The sequence below is a fragment of the Zerene cesonia genome, chromosome 16, assembly GCF_012273895.1.
Source record: "Zerene cesonia ecotype Mississippi chromosome 16, Zerene_cesonia_1.1, whole genome shotgun sequence".
NCBI lineage: Eukaryota > Metazoa > Arthropoda > Insecta > Lepidoptera > Pieridae > Zerene > Zerene cesonia.
The window spans coordinates 4,373,824-4,393,898 of record NC_052117.1 but is presented as its reverse complement, the minus strand read 5'-3'; the positions used below and the strand labels follow the sequence as shown (position 1 = coordinate 4,393,898).

Genomic DNA, 20,075 nt, shown 5'->3' with positions numbered 1-20,075 from the left:
TTTTTTCTTGATGTATTTATGTAAGAAGTGAAGTGAATATTTAATACGAAGATGTTTCTTATGCGAAATTTATAAAAGTACTAGCTATTGCCCCTGGCTTCCCTTGCATAGTCTACGAAAATAAACGGTCATAGGTACAAACATCTTTTACTCTACACATGTTAAAATCTATAATTATGCTATAGTTGCTATTGCCCCCGGCTTCGCTTCCGTTAAGTGACGCAGAACGTAGTAGTTTAATGGATGTAATTATACATATAAACCTTCCTCTTTGATCACTCTATCTCTTAAAAAAAACATAAAACCTCTTACGTAATTTTAAAGATTTAATCATACAGACATACAGACGATGGAGTACGACTTTGTTTTTTGCTATGTAGGGATTAATAAGACAATAACATTCATTCAGGACCTAGTGTATGGTCCTTACAGCCAATTATAACTTGATTTATATTTGTTATTTTTCTTTTGATCATTTCACAAAAACAAGTATTACAGTAGAATTGTGAACTAATAAAAATATCCATTCAATAAAATGTAATTGAATTAAATGTATTGATTTACTGACAAACTCAACTCTATTTGTTTCTAATAAAATTTGAAAAGGAACATGTTTAATGTAATACAAACATAGGCAACGTGTTTAAAAGCAATTATGCACGAGTATTAATAAAATTTTATGGACTAAATTAACTTAAGTGAGCGTGATGTGGTTTTCATTATAAGGGTTAATTTCATGTTAAGAGGCATAACTTATGTATTAAGTGTGTGTTTGCACACTCGCTATCTGCGGCCTTAATTGGATTACTGGCTCAAATTGTCACTTGAAAACCAAACGGGTTTTTAAATTAGCTATGAAGTACAAGGAAGAAGTAATGAATAGAAATTGTAGGTAAGTTTTATAGTTTAAAAGCGGACTCTGGTGATATTAGGTGTCATTTTTTATATTATTAACGCTGTTTTTCGACTCTTATATATCAGAATTGTAATATATAAAATTAATTATAACATTTATTGATATCATTTATACACTTGATAAATATTAAAAATCCCTGATCTGGCCCTGTCATAAAGTAATTCGTTGGTATAACTAATTTCATTCGGCAAAACGTTAATATAAATATTTAATTTAAGTTCTGAAATTACCTAATGTATATGTATATGTATTTTATATTTGTATAAATAAAATACAAAGTATTGGTATTTTCAAACATCCACAATATGATGCACTTAAAAGGGCTTATGGGATATCACCTATACATTTAACTTTCTTTGACAGATGTGGATTGAACGATTTTGCCTGAATATACTTGATAACTAGTAAGGTATATATTCAATTCAATTCAATTCAATTCAATTTATTTCATACATACATACATACATTTTGACATTTTTAAAATTACAATTTATATTATTTATATATATATTACTAGCTTTTGCCTGCGGCTTCGCGTTAAATTCGGAGTAGTTTAATATTTGTTACACATATAACATCTTAAATCACTCTATTTATTATAAAAAACCCCATCAAAATCCGTTATGTAATTTGAAAGATTAAAGTATACATAGGGACATTGGGATAGAGAAAGTGACGTTGTTTAATACTATGTAGTGACTTTATTTCACTACATAGTATAAAACAAAGTCACTTTTTCTAAGTGTACGGTTAAATTGTGTACATTTATCAATCAAGAGCTGCTCTATAGAATTATCAATTTTAGTTTGTTGTATTTGTCTTTAGTCGGATTAGGATAATCATTTAACAAATTGATAAACCTGCAAAATAAATGTTCATGAAAACTGATAATTATATTTATACGTCATAGTCGTAACTATCAGTGTATGTTCTTGTATTGTCTATAATGAGCCCCTTCAAAATTCCCTTTTTATACTGATTGAAAATAAATTTTGTTATTATAATTTACACAAAATATTTAAGCAGGCGTTTTTTGTAATTATAACTTTATCTGAGGTTATAGACGGACAGACGAATCTACCTACGGATCGTTATAGGGGCGTGTCTTATCAGTAATTTTCTATTAGACACCGTAAAATATAATATATATTTCGAAAAATTGTGATCCGTAAATGCTTTTTACAATTTAACGCACTATGTTTCAGCAGATTACAATGTATTGATTTGAAACCGTTTAAATTGAAATTGACATTTATTACTACCCAATAAAGTTCGGTTTATTTAAAAAATTCACAGAAACTGGTTTTTCAGTTGCCTCTCAACCTGTGCCTAAAGTAGGTACGTTTGTAAGAAGTTATTTTAATATAAAATATAACTATATTCGCATTATAGTAAAACGAAATATAATGCGTTAAAACCGCCTTCAAAACCGATAAGTCGGGGTTCGAGACCAGACGAGCGTGCAGGAAATAAATTGATTTTTCAATTTATCTGCGCATGTGGATAATATCACTAGTGGTGATTTGACAACAACGGTGAAGGAAAACATCGTGAGGAAACCGGCATGTCTAAGAATTAAAAATTCAACGACTCGTGACATCTGCCATCCCGCACTTGGCCAGCCTTGGATTATGGCCTGAACCCGCATAGGAGGCCTGTGTCCCAGCAGTGGGAACATATATGCGCTGCTGATGATGATGATGAAATTGCAAGCAAAATATGTTCGAGATCATCATTTTTCGAAAATTTGCTATCTTGCTTGATTAGATTAGATTATCCTCTAACTTCGACATCTATAAAGTACAAGAAGGATCAAATAATGAAATTATATTTAAAGACCGTACTAGTGTATGTATGTAGTCTGTAGTATTATGTTATTTGTGGTTTTACGAAATAACTTTCTCTACATACACTAGATCTGTAAAGAATTAGATAGTTGGTAAAACAAGTTGGTAATGAAATAAAACGGCATCGGTTGCGAGACAATCGGCCTCCAGATTATAATGGTTTTGTTGAACAAGGCCGTGACGTCAGCTGCCTACATTAGCTTACGTCATCTCAAAAGTTGTCATAAGTATATTGACATTACCAAAGTTTTTGAGGTTAGGTACGCTTGTATAACTACGCGAAATATCTCGCAGCGAGGTGCAAGCGTACTTTGTTTTATAAATTATCATTAAGATATATAAGCGAACTGATTTTTAAATATTTTAAAGTTTTTAAAGCTATAAACAGGTTTTTAAAATCGTCAGTCGATGTTTTTTACTGTAGCCAGGTGTTCATCTTGCCAATTAAAATATAAAATTGTCTATCCAACATGTATAATCTTATTTAATTAATTTTATCACAATTATTAATACTTGTTTCTATTTATATTAAGCGCCTAAAATATCTCGAGTTATAAGTTACTGAATGTAAAATTATTTTGACCCAACACAGGAATTGTCTGTCTTCGTGCGTATTAATTGCGTGTGTGCATGTATATTAATTATTTTTCTATTTTTGACAATGTACGTATACAAACGCATAACAAACAAACAAACGTATGACAAACAATAATAATTAGCGAATTCAGTCCGATATTTTAGTCTTGCAGTGACCAAGGGAAACAGGAATGAGTATTTTATACGAAAGTATATATCACTAGCTGTTCGCCCCGGCTTCGCCCGTGGTACATATATAGTCTATGTTACTCGTGGATAATGTAGCTTTCGAATGGTGAAAGATTTTTAAAATCGGTCCAGTAGTTTTTGAGCCTATTCATTACAACCAAACAAAGTTTTCCTCTTTATAATATTACTGTAGATAATAAAATAGCACTAGGCTTAAGATGTATAAAGATACGTTTTAGAAAAAAATTAGACCCGATGACGGTATTTTTTATCACTTCACTTCACTTCCTTTAACCCCCATATTTTGTTACAATAATGGGAAAACATATATAAGTCCAGTAAATTATTATAAAATAAACATTTAGTAAAAAGTCTGACTTGTTTATTCGTAGACCACTAAGCTTTAATTATTGACCATTCACCACTACTAATTCATACTAATTACTCAAAAGGTTAAGAGTCAATAACAGAAATACAAATTGTTCACGTTTCGCTAAGTACGTACATAATTAAACGAACTTTTATTTCACAAGTCGAAACGCACTTTAGAAAGGCAATTTATGACTGGCTTGTTGGGTCATCGATAAAGTGATCGCTAAGTTTGTTGGGAAACAAGTTAACTTTGATAGTGTTCAGGATTACAAAGTACCGCGATGTTTCGTATCTAAACTTGTGAATAGTTGCTAACAAGATTTTGCGATTAAATAAAATATGTGTTGCGGATATAAAACCTTTTTATCGCTTTGTGAATTGATTGTTGTTTGTGTTGAACTTTAAATTATGTAAGCATAAATTTACTCTCTAATATATATGTATGAATATATATATAATGGACAAATTATATAACGAGATGTGATATTCTCATTAGTATAGTTTTCTCTTAGGAAAATCGGTCGGAGAGTCGGACTAAACTATAAGCATGTTATTTGCTAATATTGCTTATTTCTGGATTTACCTTCTTATTACGTTTTAGTAAATAGATTAATTTACATAGATATACTGATTCCACAACCTTGATAAATGAGAAGCCCAATGAAAACCTGTAGACTTAAAAGGTAACAAAAAATTTGTCAAGTTTGAATATTACACAGCTAATAATTGAAAATATAAGACGAAAATTTATATTATAATAATGACGCTTAGGTTTACATTAAAATATTTACAAATTTATGAAGCAATTTCCACAGCGACAACAAAAAATAAAACATATTTGCCAAATTTATAGAATTCTATACAACGTAGGGTAAAAAAAAACACTTTAAAAAATTATGATTCCTCCTATAATATCTCAATATTAAACAACGAAAACTAAAGTCCAAGTTAGTGTTTGTATTAAATGTAGTTAGAGCAACATTGTAGTTTGGGTCGGTCGCAATTAACTCTATAACGGTGGCCGCCAGCCACGAGAATAAGCCGGCCAATTTGCGGTGGTAAAGCACTACATCGGCTACAAACCGTTCAATGTCAGTGGAAAATAAAAATTTAGATGCTTTTAATAGGGTTATCTCGGACGACACATTGGTGTTGGTTGCTGAAAAAAAAAGGAAATGAATGACGTTCAAATTTGGAATCTGTTTGAATTGTTCTGTTTTTTGTAGAATATAATCTCATAATATGCATCTCAACATGTAGCTGATAACTATGTGTGCTTCAAAAAGATGAGCAAAAATGGTTAGGCATATCTTTAATATATAGATTTTACTGAAAGTATCGATAAAAATAAATTCATTCTAATGATCGTGAATAATATTAATTGGTCATGGAATAGATAAATTTTGATTAAAGTTTCCAATATGTATGAAAAAGCATCGTAGGTAGGTAATATTTTTACAAAGGGAAGTTTCAATACATTTCGTAGTTATTAATGCTTCTCATCCACAAAAACTGACAAGAGAAAGGCAAAATTCTATAAACGTCACCTGGTGTATAACATGAAATTTTAACCAATTAAAAAAAACATGAATATAAACCACATATTCATTTTTTTAGGATTAACACACAAAGACGTGGAGAGAGTTTATTTATCTCGTTTTATCAAACCTAATCTATGTTTGTTTAATTTATACTTTGACATTTTTTTAAGTGGGGAAATCTTTCATAGATACACACGGCCTCCGGGGAAAGAGCCGTAGGTTATGTCGGATTCCTACTGACTAAAACCCCTGTGTTCCGTCAAGCCACTTTATTGAAGGGGTCACGGGAGCTGGTTAGTATACATCCGATACCCCCTCGGCGGACCCTTGACACTTACCGATAAACTATTCATGCTTTTTAAATTTAATTATTTTTAAATTAATATGCATACAATAGACACCCATTTATCTTTCTAATTGCATAACAATCTATAGACCCATCATGGGTATAAAGCTAGTATATACAATACACAGACATATCGCATTTCATACGATGCTTCAGAGTACCATATAGGGACCCTTAATTCTGCATATTCCACAATGATATCCAAGTCCCTAAACCCAAGTCCCATTAGAGGTCAAGAATATACCGCAACCCGTAAGGACTTCCAATATCGAGGTATATCAATGATTAACTGATCGTGTTTGATGTCATGTTTCGCTTTGAAACCATATTCCCACACCTACATAATTTCAACTAAACGGCATCTTAAGGCTACGCTGGTAGATTGGTTGCTTCCGCCATATAAAAAATAACTGGATTATACGTGTGACTGTAACTAATATATAGTGTACCGTTGCGTCCCGCGGTTTAACCCGCGTAAGTCTGTATCCCGTAGGAATATCGGGATAAAAAGTTGCCTTTATGTTATTCCAGTTGTCCAGCTGTCTACGTACCAAATTTAATTGAAATCGGTTCAGAAGTTTTGGCATGAAAGAGTGACAAACACACACACACATCCTTACAAACTTTTACATTTATAATATCAGGATAGGATAGGGTAGGATAGTATCCTGACATGGAAAGCGTCATCATCGATTTTAGTGGAATAATTTAAGGGATGGATATCCTAAAGCTTAACGACGAAATTGCCTTATGGCGCCAAATTTATAATTTCCAAAAGTGTTGATTACGAATCGCTTGCTAACTAAAAAATGGCGTTAAATCAATGTTTAAATTGATTTCAATATCATAACAATTAACACGTTTGCCGCTGTAAGGAAAAATCTCGCTAATTAAACTGTGCCAACAACGAAACAGTAATGCAATTAGCATAAAGATGTCTCTCCCTGATGCACAATTACGCTCGAACGAATTCTCAAATGAATTTTTAAAGTAAACAAATGAGATCGCGTTAATGGCAGCTTGAATTCATAATAATTAAATGGGTTAGGGAAACCGTGTCTTATATTGTTTACGTGTATTATGTGCTTACACAATTATAATTGATAGTGCAGATTATATGTACCAATGCCCAATGCCATGCTTGGTTTAACCTTGTATAGAAAAGAAGAGTTAGATTTTTTCTCATTTTTATACACACAATATTCTTAGATGTAACTAGGAACACAGAACACTTTACTTTTTTTGCTCTGTCGTCCGTCCAAAATTTCATGTCCGCATATAGCAAAATTCAAAACAAATTTACGAAATTTAAATTGACATTTTTATAAACAAAAATGTCCAAAATAAAGGTGCTACATCGTAAAGTATATAAGATTATTGTAATTTGTTATAAACATCCATCCATCAAATTAAGTATTTCGTCCAAATAGCTTAATAATGTCACACTGGATTCTATCCGAGAGTACATCCATTTGAACTCCAAGATTAGGTGATGAAACATCCATTCTGTAGTTTCGAAGTTTTTGCGTTAAAGAGGAATAAATATCCATACAACCACCATTCTCACGAAACTTTCGCATTCTTACACTTTCAAAAGTTCGATTGTTATAAAAAAAACAATTATATTAACTATAATATTAAAATAATCATTATTTTCTCTATGCATTACTTTATAACTTTCTATATTCCAAAAAATCTTCCAATATAATAAAAATTATCACGCCACAGCACCCCTAGTCTGGTAACATAATACGCACACAGGTGCACGTGTAAATATAGTGCAGCGGCTCATTGTCACACACACGACTATGGAGCTATACATACTAGCATTCGGCGCACTCCATTTACCTTTTGTTTTATAATAATTTGAGGTTAAATTATTTCTTTAACTGACTTATTATTATTTAACAGTGTATAAATAAGAATGAGCTATCAGTGTAGATGAGGAAATGTATTGATTGAATTTTTTATTTCTATAATGTACGCTGTAATTGAAGCGGCTCACTTTACAATTTATCGGATGAACATAAACTGCTAAATGGTTGGCAAACATCGTACGCGCTCACTGCACATCTACATAAAAACCAGGTATTTTCTCAGCTAGTTATCGCATTTCAATTTATCCGCAAACAAGTTTTTGATATCCGCCCCTCGGAACGTTTCTTTCCAGTAAAAAATCTCAAATCGCATTACAGACGTAAATAAAGCGAGCGTGTCACTTAATTTTGCTTCCCGCCACAATTTCTATTGTATATTGTCTTGAGTCGTACAATATTATTGCTCGTTTTCCGCAGTTACAACAAATGTGTACGTTTTCCGGGACCTGTGTTCTTTGTTTAGGTATTATATTATATCGTTTGGCTGGAGCGGGAATAAGTTACAGAATATTTTGTAGTCGATGGAATAGCATTGTGGTTAGGTATGCACTTATATGGCTTACGTGATCGATATCAGGTTTTGTTAAGAGCGTCTATATTTTATGGTTTTCTGTTGTTTTATGGTTTATTGTTACTATGCGGTACGCAAATTAACGTTTTCTATTTGATATGTGGATATGTAGAAATGTCGGATCGTTAATTTACCGTCATATAAATATGTCATTTTGTACAAGTAAAATAATGGTATACTTAAATCCTATATTAAACTTCTATAATTAAGCGGAGTTGTATGTAAATTGTTATTGGTTGTATTATACAAATAATTACAATTTAAAAATACGTTATGTACTTAGTTAAAAAAATGTGTAGGCATTTTTTTACATTAAATTATTATCAAAACGTTCATTTGATACCAATTATTCAATTTATTTCGAACCATCACAGTTGTACAATATTGAAACCTAAACAAAACGTTGGAAACTCTTAGTTATTGAAGCCGAAGGCCACGTACTTTGTTTCCGTAACTTCGACAATCTTGCGAAACGGATCATGCTTCTTCTTCATACCGGCTACGAATCGACGTTTAGGATTCACTACATGTTACATTGCTTCTTGTACAAGGAGATCGTGACGCAGGCGCTCTATCGTGCGAATATATCGCGCGATGTATTGGTTATTAGACTTGAACATTTCGGTTCGTTTGACTGTTAGATTTAGCTGTAAAACTTTGAGGGATGAAGGGGTCGAGTAACAATGTGATAGATAAAGTTTGACGACGTAAAATGTGGCATATCTTATTATCTTTTGAAAGTACTGCTTTGCCTCTTTGATGTTTTGACAAGAGCACTTTGTTCGGGCGGAATATTGAAAATGTCTTCTAATGAATTCCATCAGTCTTTTGTTTTATGTGAGTAAGGGCAATATACATTTAAATTGGATGTATTTATAAGGTAAATGGTTTTGTTTTGTTATTGTGCAATCAAATCCTGAATTCGAAGTCGGGGTGTGAATGATTTATTTATTTTTTTATAAAAAGAAAACAATGAAACTGAGTACATTTGTGGTTCAATTATTTGTTTTTGGAGACGTAGGAGGTTATCTTAAGCGCTTCTATACAATTGATATATAGTAGAGATTACTGCAGGTGATTGAATAAAGCGCAAATATTCCTTAGTCATGTCGAAAGTTGAATTAACTTTAAAGCTCTCCATTGAACGTGACGTGAGCATAATCCCATTTCTAAGCCCAGTTCACAAAGTTCATATGAAAATTTATCGCGGTTTCTTGTGAAAAATTGGAGCTCTGTTAGTTCATTTTAGAATTAAATTAGAAGTAAGACTCGGTTCGGATTACCGTTAGATATTTACATTGAATATGCGTTTTCAGGAATAGACATTGGATTAGATCTTAGTTTTGAAATTCGTTCGTTTAATAACGATCGATTGTCAGTGACAATTTAAGGACAATGATCGATATTTAATAGACCAAAGAGATAATTTTTAATGTATTGTAATGATAGCTTTTAATAATTAATACGAAATACATATTTACGTACAAGTTGCATGTTATACTATATTAGGTAGAAAGAACGTATAAATAACTTAGGTACATTTAATTCACCCGTTGTAGAACGATCTAAAATATAATAAAAGAAATAATTAATTATTAGTTTCTGTACTGTGGTACTTACTAGTTATTATTTAAAATAGAAAAAAGGATTCGATACACAACATTCAGTTGAGTTTGTTCATGCGTTAAATGTTTTTTTCATATATATTTTATTACTGCGATTTAGTGATATTTCATGTTTTTGAGCGTATGTATATGATATGTGTATATATGTTCTTTGGGACGCCCTACAGCCTAAAACGCTGGACGGATTTGGACAAATTCGGTGACGTTATAATCATCAGAATTGTGGTAGTGACCTAAGAGGCATCAGAGTGCTAACCATTATAATAAAACTAACAAGTTGTCTGTCGGGCTTTTCGTTTTCATAATAATAATAATACTTGTTGTTGTCTTAACTGTTAGAGATTATATTAATGCGTTATTACTGATCTTTGTGAGTTGTAATATGTGTTGTTCTTGTGGTTCGACTACTTTTGTAAGAAAATTGGGACATTGTGAAATAAGACTTCATTTAACTTATTTCGTTATCAGTTTTTACGTCATAAAAAAAACAGCAGCCATTTAAATTGAGAAAAATTATCGGATCTTGTTTCAATTGTTTAAAATTTCGCCCTATTCAAATTGTAGTTACTAAACTATTAGGTTTCATTACACAGTTAAATAAATTGGGCAAAAACGGCATTGAAGTACTGTTTCGTTTATATTCTGTAATACTGCCATGTATGCATTTTTCATTCCGTACCATTTTAGCTTATTTCAATCTGAATAGTTGACTATTCCCTAGAAATATAGCATGTTTATGAACAGGAAATTGTCAATCGTCGGTTGAAAGTGCTTCACATATTCTAAAACGTGAAAAGAGGATTTATTTTTAGAAGTTATCTATTTGGAATCGTTCATTTATGAACATATTTGTGCAAGTCGTCACGAATCGTTGTTCAAAGAATAAGTGTGTTCATAGTTCTGGTCGGATTGGTGCATTTTCATAGAAGAATAGACTTATTGCTTTGTTAATATCTGTATATGGCTGAACCAATTTAGATGAAATTTGGTAAAGTTAAAGACCTGAGAAAAGACTAAGGATATTTTTTATCCTAGAAATACCACGATAACGGGAAGCATGTTGGAAAATCCCCAGGTCTGTTCATCTTTTCCTTCGACTGCTCGGTCAAAGCCGCCTTTGGAAAACCAATAGGAATTTTGAAATTACCTAATTCGTATCCTAAAAGCATATGATAACACGTTTTTGTAAGCTTGCTCGTAATGTAGAAGTTACGTAAACACGTTTTTTATGTAAATGCTCTTAGAAACAACATTTTTTCACCGTTGTAAGTTAGCCAATAACAATTTTGAAACCTGGCGTTGACACGGAACGCTTACGGCGATCGGGCGGATATGACGTCATTACACCCGGAGCGACGTACATGTCACTAGTTTCAACAAATGCACATCATAATATCATCTGTCCCACATTTAGGTACTATTTTCAGAAGAAATTATTTCTGATTTTATAGCACGTGTTAATAATTGGAAATTATCAACTGTAGCTTTAAATGTATTTGATACTTTTTACGTCTCATTAACAAATAATACAAAGGCAACTTTATAAAATTCAATAGTGTGAAATTAATTAAATTATTCTATGAGTAGCTAAGAGCTCTGTCCCTTCTCCACACCTGTACCAGTAAACTGATTTGAATGAAATTTGCTATGAAGATGCCGTAAAACCCCGGTATTATCTTTTTATATAAACGCCTGCGAAGCTGCGGTCAGAAAGCTAAGAGTTAATAAATCTGATGTTCAATTATATTTTCAAACACTTAGGTATACCCACCACATATTCACAGCAAATTTGTGCCAAGTTTATTTTATTTCTGGCAACTTCTTATCACTTTCCTGCATGATAATACAATTTTCGCAAATAAAGCTATAGTATCGATTTAATGCATTGCGCTACAAAAAAAATAATTTTCAGTTGTTTTTAATTTTAAATAAATAAAATACGCGAATAATATAATAATATATATACTTAGACCGCCTCCTTGGTACAGTGGTTAACGCATGAGCGTAGAACCGAGGGGTCCTGGGTTCAATTCCCGGTGGGGACGCTAAAAAAAAAAAAAATGTCTCGGTCTGGCAGGACACAGAAGGCTGATCACCTACTTGTCCGTAAAGAAAATCGATCAGTGAAACAGATGTACAGCATCTGCCCCATACCCCACTAGGGGACACGGGACTTCACTTTTATATATACTTAAGTAAGTAAAATTATAACCTTTATTTTATTAATTATAGAAGTAAAAATTCCCTTTAATCAAGTATAAAATAATTCAAGTATGAATTTACTAAAAATATGACGATGAAACAATCCAACGTACTATCAATGTCTGAAAGATAATATTTACCTATTCATTACAAAACTTATAAGAATAAATTGCTATTTGAAATCGTTTACTGTTTAAAACCTTTACTAATAAATCTTGTTCTAATAGCATTTACACACATAGTGTCAGTCTATGAATATAATACGGCAAATGAAATGTACACACACACGAAGTGCTTCTCGTACAAGACTGCGTTTGTGTAAACTGTTGTTGGAGCTATGTGGGTGGTATATCTATTTACACAAATGTAGCCTCTATGGGTACATGATAAGGTTTGAAATAGTATAAATGATACAGATAAGATATAAGATTTACGATTCTATAGTCACTTAGCGTCGATCCGCAATACTTATGTGCAATCAGCCGATGCGGTTTTTTATTGTTGTTTTTATCTTGAGCCTGCTATGTGTTTGAAGCGGTTTAGACTGGACATTATGTTTTTGTGCATTTTGCTTTCATTCGCCTTCTACAGATATTCTTATAAAATCTATGTAATTGCTGTTTATTGCATTCAGCGTAAACACTCTTGTGTCTGAGGCAAGGCTATTATTTATTATTTATTACCTGCACTTTTCGATGTAATAATAATTTTATTATTAATTTTAAATCTCTCTCTCCATTTAATATTATACATTATATTTTACTCATAAGTTAAAATGTAATAGAAAAATAAAAATTTCGTTACTTGTTTTTTTCTTTGTCATAGTCAAAATGTGATACTACTAAGAAAACTCGATTTTTTTATACTTTTGTACATACGTAATTGGCTTGAAAAAACATAATTTCTTTTTGTTATTCCTCATTTCCTTTCACTATTCGTCCACCGAGGACATTGTTTATTTATCCCTCATATCGAGCAATATTTCTCAATAAAATTCACGAGTTGGTTACGATGAATGGCGAACATAATGACCGCGCCACGTTTGTCTTGTAATTTTGACACTGATTTCTTTATTCGACACTCATAAATCTTGCACCCCGCTGTGTTTGATTAAAACATGTGCACATCTTGTTGTGAAAGCTTTGTATAATTTGGTCCATTTATTTTACATTTTAATGAGAAACTCAAGCGTGCTGTTTAATCTTCAACTGCATTTTCATCTTGACAACTATGTTGCCGGCTTTGCAACATACTTTTACTTTCTTTTTCGCTTTAAAAAACCACGTTTTTCCTTTTTTACACTTGCTATTTTGTACCTATTACTTGTCTTATTCATTTTTTATTTCGTAAAAGCCTCTTCTAATGATAAAGACTTAAACACGAAATCACATGGTCTCGTTTAAAGAGTTAGTTTACGTAAATAGCTGCTAAAATAATACAAAAATAAATGTAAATCCTTTGGAAAGTCTCACCTTTAAACGTTGGACATTCACGTCGACAGTTGAGACCCAATGTCATTCGCGGTTTAAGCTCTGTTTCAATAAAAATACTTGTTTCATAACTATTATATTATTAGATCCTCACTCCTTAGTAACAGCTGAGCCTTTGTTACGTACACGGCATATTATCAGTGTACTTGGTTCCTTATGTAACACTGAAGCCAAGGGCGGATGATCTTTACTTAGTATACCTTATACTAGCATTATAGAGAAGTAACATTAGCGAATGGTTTTCTGTTAGATATCGGCTGGGATTATACCAATTGAAATAAATTTTCCTTTTTTATTTAAATAAAATCTATTTCTAGTATTTATGAATAAATTATTTTGAATGTAACAATCGTCTTTTTTTAGTTCCATAGGACCTCCAAGTGTAAAAATTTAAATAAGATCAAAATGTCTAAAATGATGCATTACTAGGATTTATCGTCCACCATCTAACAATTTAGATGTTTCAGGTACTTCTTATAGTTTATTAGGTTATAAGGTATTTATTATTTTATCAATTATTTGATGAAGATATTTTAAAAATTGTCACCCTAAACCCACTTAATTTGAATTAATGAAAATATGTTATTTCGTTTTGTTGCAATTTCTTAAATGATACAACTAAGCATCTCAAATTTAAAAAGCAGGTACTTTTTGAATTTTAAAAACACACAAAATTATTTTCCTTTTTTTCACCCGTGTTTTAAAAATATAATGTACATTTCATAATGATACACACTCAAGCCAAAGGCATAACATCATGTAAACAATAATATTGTATTCCATCAGCAATTCATGTCCGTCATACACTTCAAACGATTTGCAACACAAAACAATAAAACCGTCACAACTCACAAGCAAGAAACGTCAACACTTTCACATAACATTCTAGTCAACTAGTCGTAATAGTCGGCATTTCGCAGACTCTCAGAGCTATCTATATAACCGTAATTGACGTTCAAGCAGCGAAAAAGTAATCTAAAATCAGAACACTGGCGTGAAATGGGTCGATCGATACATTATACAGTCGTACCCAACAAAATAAACCATACGTTCTTGAATCTCCTAAATCTTGGAAGCATTCGCAGGTTCAGAGTGTAGAAATAACGAGCGAAAAATCGACTTCGACAGTGCGAGAATTTAACTTTACTCTAGCACTATAGTACTTAGTAAGTTGTGCGAGCTTGAAACGTTGAGATTTAGCTTTGTAATTTGCTCCTGGGTGCTTCATTGGCGTCTTAATTCTGTTTCGTTACATATTTATCTAAAACTACCTATGCCCCGCGGTTTCCGTATCCCGTAGGAATAAATCCCGTAATAATAAAAAGTTGTCTATATGTTATTCCAGTTGTCCAGCTGTCTAAGTAGCAAATTTCATTGCAATCGGTTCAGAAAATTTTGCGTGAAAGAGCAACAAACACACACACACATCCTTACAAATTTTCGCATTTATAATATTAGTAGGAAGGATTGAAATTGCCGTGTCGCAATCTTTATGACCGACATCCGAAACAGCTGGACCGTTTTTAATGAAATTTAGGTACTTATAAAGTTTAAAAAATATTTTATTTTTTGCAGTAAATTTACATATTCTGAAATTAAATGATAAATAAGATAGAGAGGCAATTACAATTAATGTTAAGTTAAAAATTTCACATCACTAGTTTTAATATAACAGCTCCTTACATCTTGAAAAAACTATACCGCTTTCCATAAATAATTGTACCAATTGAAAAACGCCAGCATTCCAAATTATTGGAATACTTAGTGATTATTAATTTAAGAACATATAATACCGATTTACTTAAACGTATTAAACCGAGTGTCATCATAACATAAACATCTTAAAACAAACACAAACAATAGCAGAACTAAATTCATTTCCACATTGTTCTGAGTAAGAAGCAATCTCGTAACAATTAATAAAGTACGAACTACTTATCCAACTCAGTCCACAATACAATAAAGGTTGCCCCTTATAATAGCGACTGCTTGCTTTCAGCTGCGGTCCGTATTATTAGATTAACTTGACAAAAGCCAGGCGACTCATCGCTTAATTATTACGGCTGCACACAAATCATTCTTCTTCATTATCGCTCTCTCCTTAGGAACTATTTTAATTGTGGTTACCCTGCGGTAATTTGTGTATTTTAGTGGTGAAAAAAGCAAACGTACGTAAAGCCAAAAGTATTTATATGAATAAAACTTATTCAAACGATACATAAATTTATATGTACTTAGTTTTCAATATGTAATATACTAGAACATCCTATGCATATCTTTAGAAACCATATTCAAAAACATAACGTGTAGGTACGTATCTATCATTCCATTGAAGTATGTTTATTATTTTTAAATGAACACATCGACATACAGGCCATTAAGTGGGTTTATTAGCCTCAGCTATATGCTTGTATATTTATATGTTTGAATGTGACTGACTCCTTCAGATTTGATTTTGACCCACTTTAAAATGATAGATTTAACTCAAACTTTCTACACTTATCAAGGAACGGAGATAATACAATAATTTTATGAGTTTGCCTTGATTAGAATCGCCAGCTGTTCTAAGAGTGCTGTCTAAGAGCACGTGATGCAATTTAGTTGATATGATTTTTTGTCATCAAAGCGTGTTTTTTTTTTAAATTACAATACGAATAAAACTTTTTTCCTTGTTACAGAATGTGAACATCTACTTGTCAATGAAGAAAGCTCATATGACTTCAGCAGACAATGCGGTCACAAGCCTCAAAACCTTTAGCTAAGAAGGGAGCTTTGAATAAAACATCTTTTAAAACCAAACCGGTTAAAAAGCGAGCGAAAAAGAAAGTCGTATCAACAAAAAAAGTCAAGGCTTTGCAGAAATCGGTAAAAAATCCGAAGAAAAATAAAGATGAAAATGCAGAAGTCAAAACTAGTAGTGAGTCAATACCCAATGATAATCCTTCAACATCAACCGATACTTGTAAAGCTGGAACATCAAAACCAAACAATACTAAAGCTGAGGCTTTTGCAAAAAAAGCTAAAAAGGATCCCAAAGAAAAGAAGGATTTAAGTACGCCTAAAACCGTAACAAAAAAAATCGTTGCAAAAAAATCTACAAATGTCGCAAAAAAAGCTAAACCGACCCCAAAAGTGAAAAAAGGTTCTAAGGAAATTGGTGACAACCAAAGTAAAAATGTTGCTGATGATAATAAAAAGTCAGGGAAATCTACGAAATCGAAAGCTTCGCCAAAAAAAGGAAATGTTTCGGGAACCAAATCAAAAGACAGTTCGGAAAAGTTTCCCGATACAAATATAAAAGAGGAAGAAATAAATGATTCAAAAAACAATGAAAAAATTGAGAAAGAAAAGCTTGTAGAAGGTACATCAATGGCGGAAAAAGCAATCTCAGATGACACAAAACCACAGGAGGCAAAGTCAGAATTAGAAAAAACAGGAAACGATAGCAAAACTGAAGTTACTAGTCCAAAATCAACTTCAATTATTCTATCGCCTAAAACTCCTAAATCAGATGTAGAAAGACCTCCTAAATTTTTTACATCTACTAGATCTCCAAGAACAGTAGATATAGATATCAAATGCTGCAAAAATTCAAAGGGAAATTTAAGTGTTTCAGAAAGATTTTTGTCAATGAAATGTGAAACTAAAGCAGAAGAAAATAAAGAAAAAACATCTTCAAATACATTAGTTGCTCAAGGGCCAGAAATCGATGTCTATACTTTCACTGAAAAGGTGGATTCTCCTAAAAGTATTTTATCTGATTTTAGAAATCCTATCAATAAAAATGTTGGTAGAGTCCGACCGATAGCCAGAGTAAAAGGTACAGTAATAGATAAGAAAAATGAAACAGAAAAGAAAAAATACTCTCCTCACAGACCAATTGAAGAAGTAGTTAAACAACTAAAGGCTAGTAAAAAATCTGAAGAAACCAGTACCAGTCCACAACAATCAGCTACATTTGATTTAAGTGGCTTGAATAAAAAGGATGAGCCCAAACCAATAGTAAGTAAATCATATAAAATGGTGGCAAGAAAATCTAGTGTAACGGGTAAACCTTTTAGTCCTACAAAATTTCTTGAACAAGATTCGCCGAAAGCTGATAATGAGACTATAGAAAAAGCTACTGCCACAAAGAAATCAGCTAAATGCAAAAAGCCAACTAAAAAAAATATCATGTCGGATGAAGAAATCGATTCCTCAAAATTTGCATTAAGTACAAAAATAAAACATTATAGCTCCTCAGAAGAAAGTGTAAGTGAATCAAATGATGATCATGACTCGAAAGAATCATCAGGATCTGAATCACCAAAAAATAAGAAAGCGAAAAATAAAAAATACAAAAGGATAACCGACACTTCAAAAAAGAATACATCAAAGGAATTGAAAGAACTTTCTAAGGATTCTTTGATTGATTTAAAAGATACATCTGCATTACTAGGTAATGAAAAACCAAGTAAACGGCGACTAAAATTATTATCAATGTGGAGTGGACCGAAAAAACACAGAATGGCTTCATTGAATGCTTTAGCAAAAGTACATTGTTTATACGAGAACGAAAGTAGAAGTCATGTTGAGTTAGGATTGATGAAAACCGTTGAGCGGCAACCGATTCCTGGGACTTCAAAAGTTGCAACTATGAAGAAAAAAGAGCCCAAAATAAAAGAGTCAGAGAAAGAAAGTACGTCAGAGTCTGAATACGAGACGAAGAAGGAAAAAGAAAAAGAAAGTTCGGATAGTTCAGACGATAATCCTCCCCAAAGAACGTTAAGAGGTGTACCAGGTATTAGAAGTGCGGGAAAATATTGGGATCCTAAATCATCTACTTCATCAAGTGAAGATAGTGAACTCGAATCAAAAGCTAAAGTTAATGTTGAAAGAAAGAAAACTATTACAAAAACTGCAACGGCAATAAAATCTGACTCTGAGAAACCGTCGCCAAAAATGAAAAAAACTGCTGGGGTTCCAGTTAAGAAAAAAAGAAATAGAAACGAAGTTGTAATGGATTTAAAAGATATGGTGGTACAAAAGCGCATGGCTAGTTTAAACGCAACAGCTATATTAGCAGCGAGCTATGAGAAACGTTCGCCGAAATCCAGCAAAGATGAAAGCACTTCTGACTCTTGCAGCGATGAATCTTTTTCTCAGAAGCCAAAAAACGTCAAAGATTCCGGCGTGAAGTCGGAAGTAAAAAACGAAGATACTAAAAAAGACATTGAAGAACCGCTCCCAGACCGAAAACAAAAAGTAGAGGTGATTGTTAATCAAGATACCGACGTAACCATAACTGGGGTCTATTCAACGCACCATCATGAGGGGTTTTGTACGGTTTCGGGAATGCAGTACCGTATTTCTTCAACAAGTCACACTCAGACGACGGCCACTGCTAATTGTGAGAAAGTGAGTGTTTTTGATTAATTTTTGTAACACAATTTGGTATATTTTTTATTACAATCTCTTTCCAAATTTTAAAGACAAAATTACCAAAATAACCAAAAAATATTTCCATTAAAAGCCAACAAATGAAGCTTAACGCTGGCACGTAATAAAGATTATACCGTAGGCATTTTGGATCTCATTAATACCCGGTAATGAAGTAAGTTCGACGTAAACACGCCTCGGGACTTCATCCCGCACATTATCCTTCATCGCTTCACTTAAAGATTGCAACGAAATTCCAACCCTTTGTTAATATAATAACGATACATTTTCACAAAACGCCGTTAAATAATTAAAGTCGTAAAGATTTGGGCGGAAAGCGAATAACCCTCGCCTTCTCCACGACACTAATTGTTTTGTCTAACACGTATATTATAAATGTTTGAGTATATTACAATCATAAACAATTGATAAAATCCCTTTTATTGCCACTTAATTAACGGAGATACATTTTAATTTCATATTAATAGGTGCATAATCTTGTATGTTTAATCATTTCACTTTAATAATATTTTATTTAGAAACATCTGTCACATTTAAACCAACACTCATTAGAATACTTACTGTTCTAGATACTAATAATGAAGTAAATTTTAAAATGTTATCATGACAATGAGTGATTAATCTGGCTACTAATACACTCGCTGCAAATGTTTAAGCTATGAAAAATTAACATACAAAGCCATTTATTTTACCTTTTATGTCTCATTCATTGACGGATAGGCCATAAATTATAAATGTTTTGTTACGTTTCTTCGGTTTGAAAGTGATACTTGAATGATAACGACAAAACATTGAAAAGCTATCGGCCATTTTATTTTATTATTTTTATATTAAACGTAACACACAAACACGTCTCTTAATAACAAAATTAGGACACATGTTTTCCTACAAGGGGATATGTCCGAGGTTTACAAAAAGAGAAGTTCGCGGGACCCTTTCTGTCTCTCTGCTGATGCTACTCACTCCTAATCCAAACGTTCCGTTTATACCTTTCCTTTCATGCAAACGCGAGATGCGCATACGCGAGTAAAAGGCATAAAGAATACCGCAATCTTCCGTCTCTTTCTAATCGAGGTCCTACTAG

The 20,075-nt window shown here is 32.3% G+C and overlaps 1 protein-coding gene across 2 annotated transcripts in view; it reads left to right on the top strand.

Annotated features, from left to right (window-relative positions):
- LOC119832781 overlaps positions 1 to 20,075 on the top strand; it is a 147,547-nt gene that overhangs the window by 14,921 nt on the left and 112,551 nt on the right. For both annotated transcript variants that reach the window (XM_038356536.1, XM_038356535.1), the window contains exon 2: positions 16,231 to 18,949. In XM_038356536.1, the coding sequence (XP_038212464.1) occupies positions 16,283 to 18,949 (2,667 nt within the window). In that variant the 5' untranslated portion in view covers positions 16,231 to 16,282. The remainder of the gene's footprint in view (positions 1 to 16,230; positions 18,950 to 20,075) is intronic.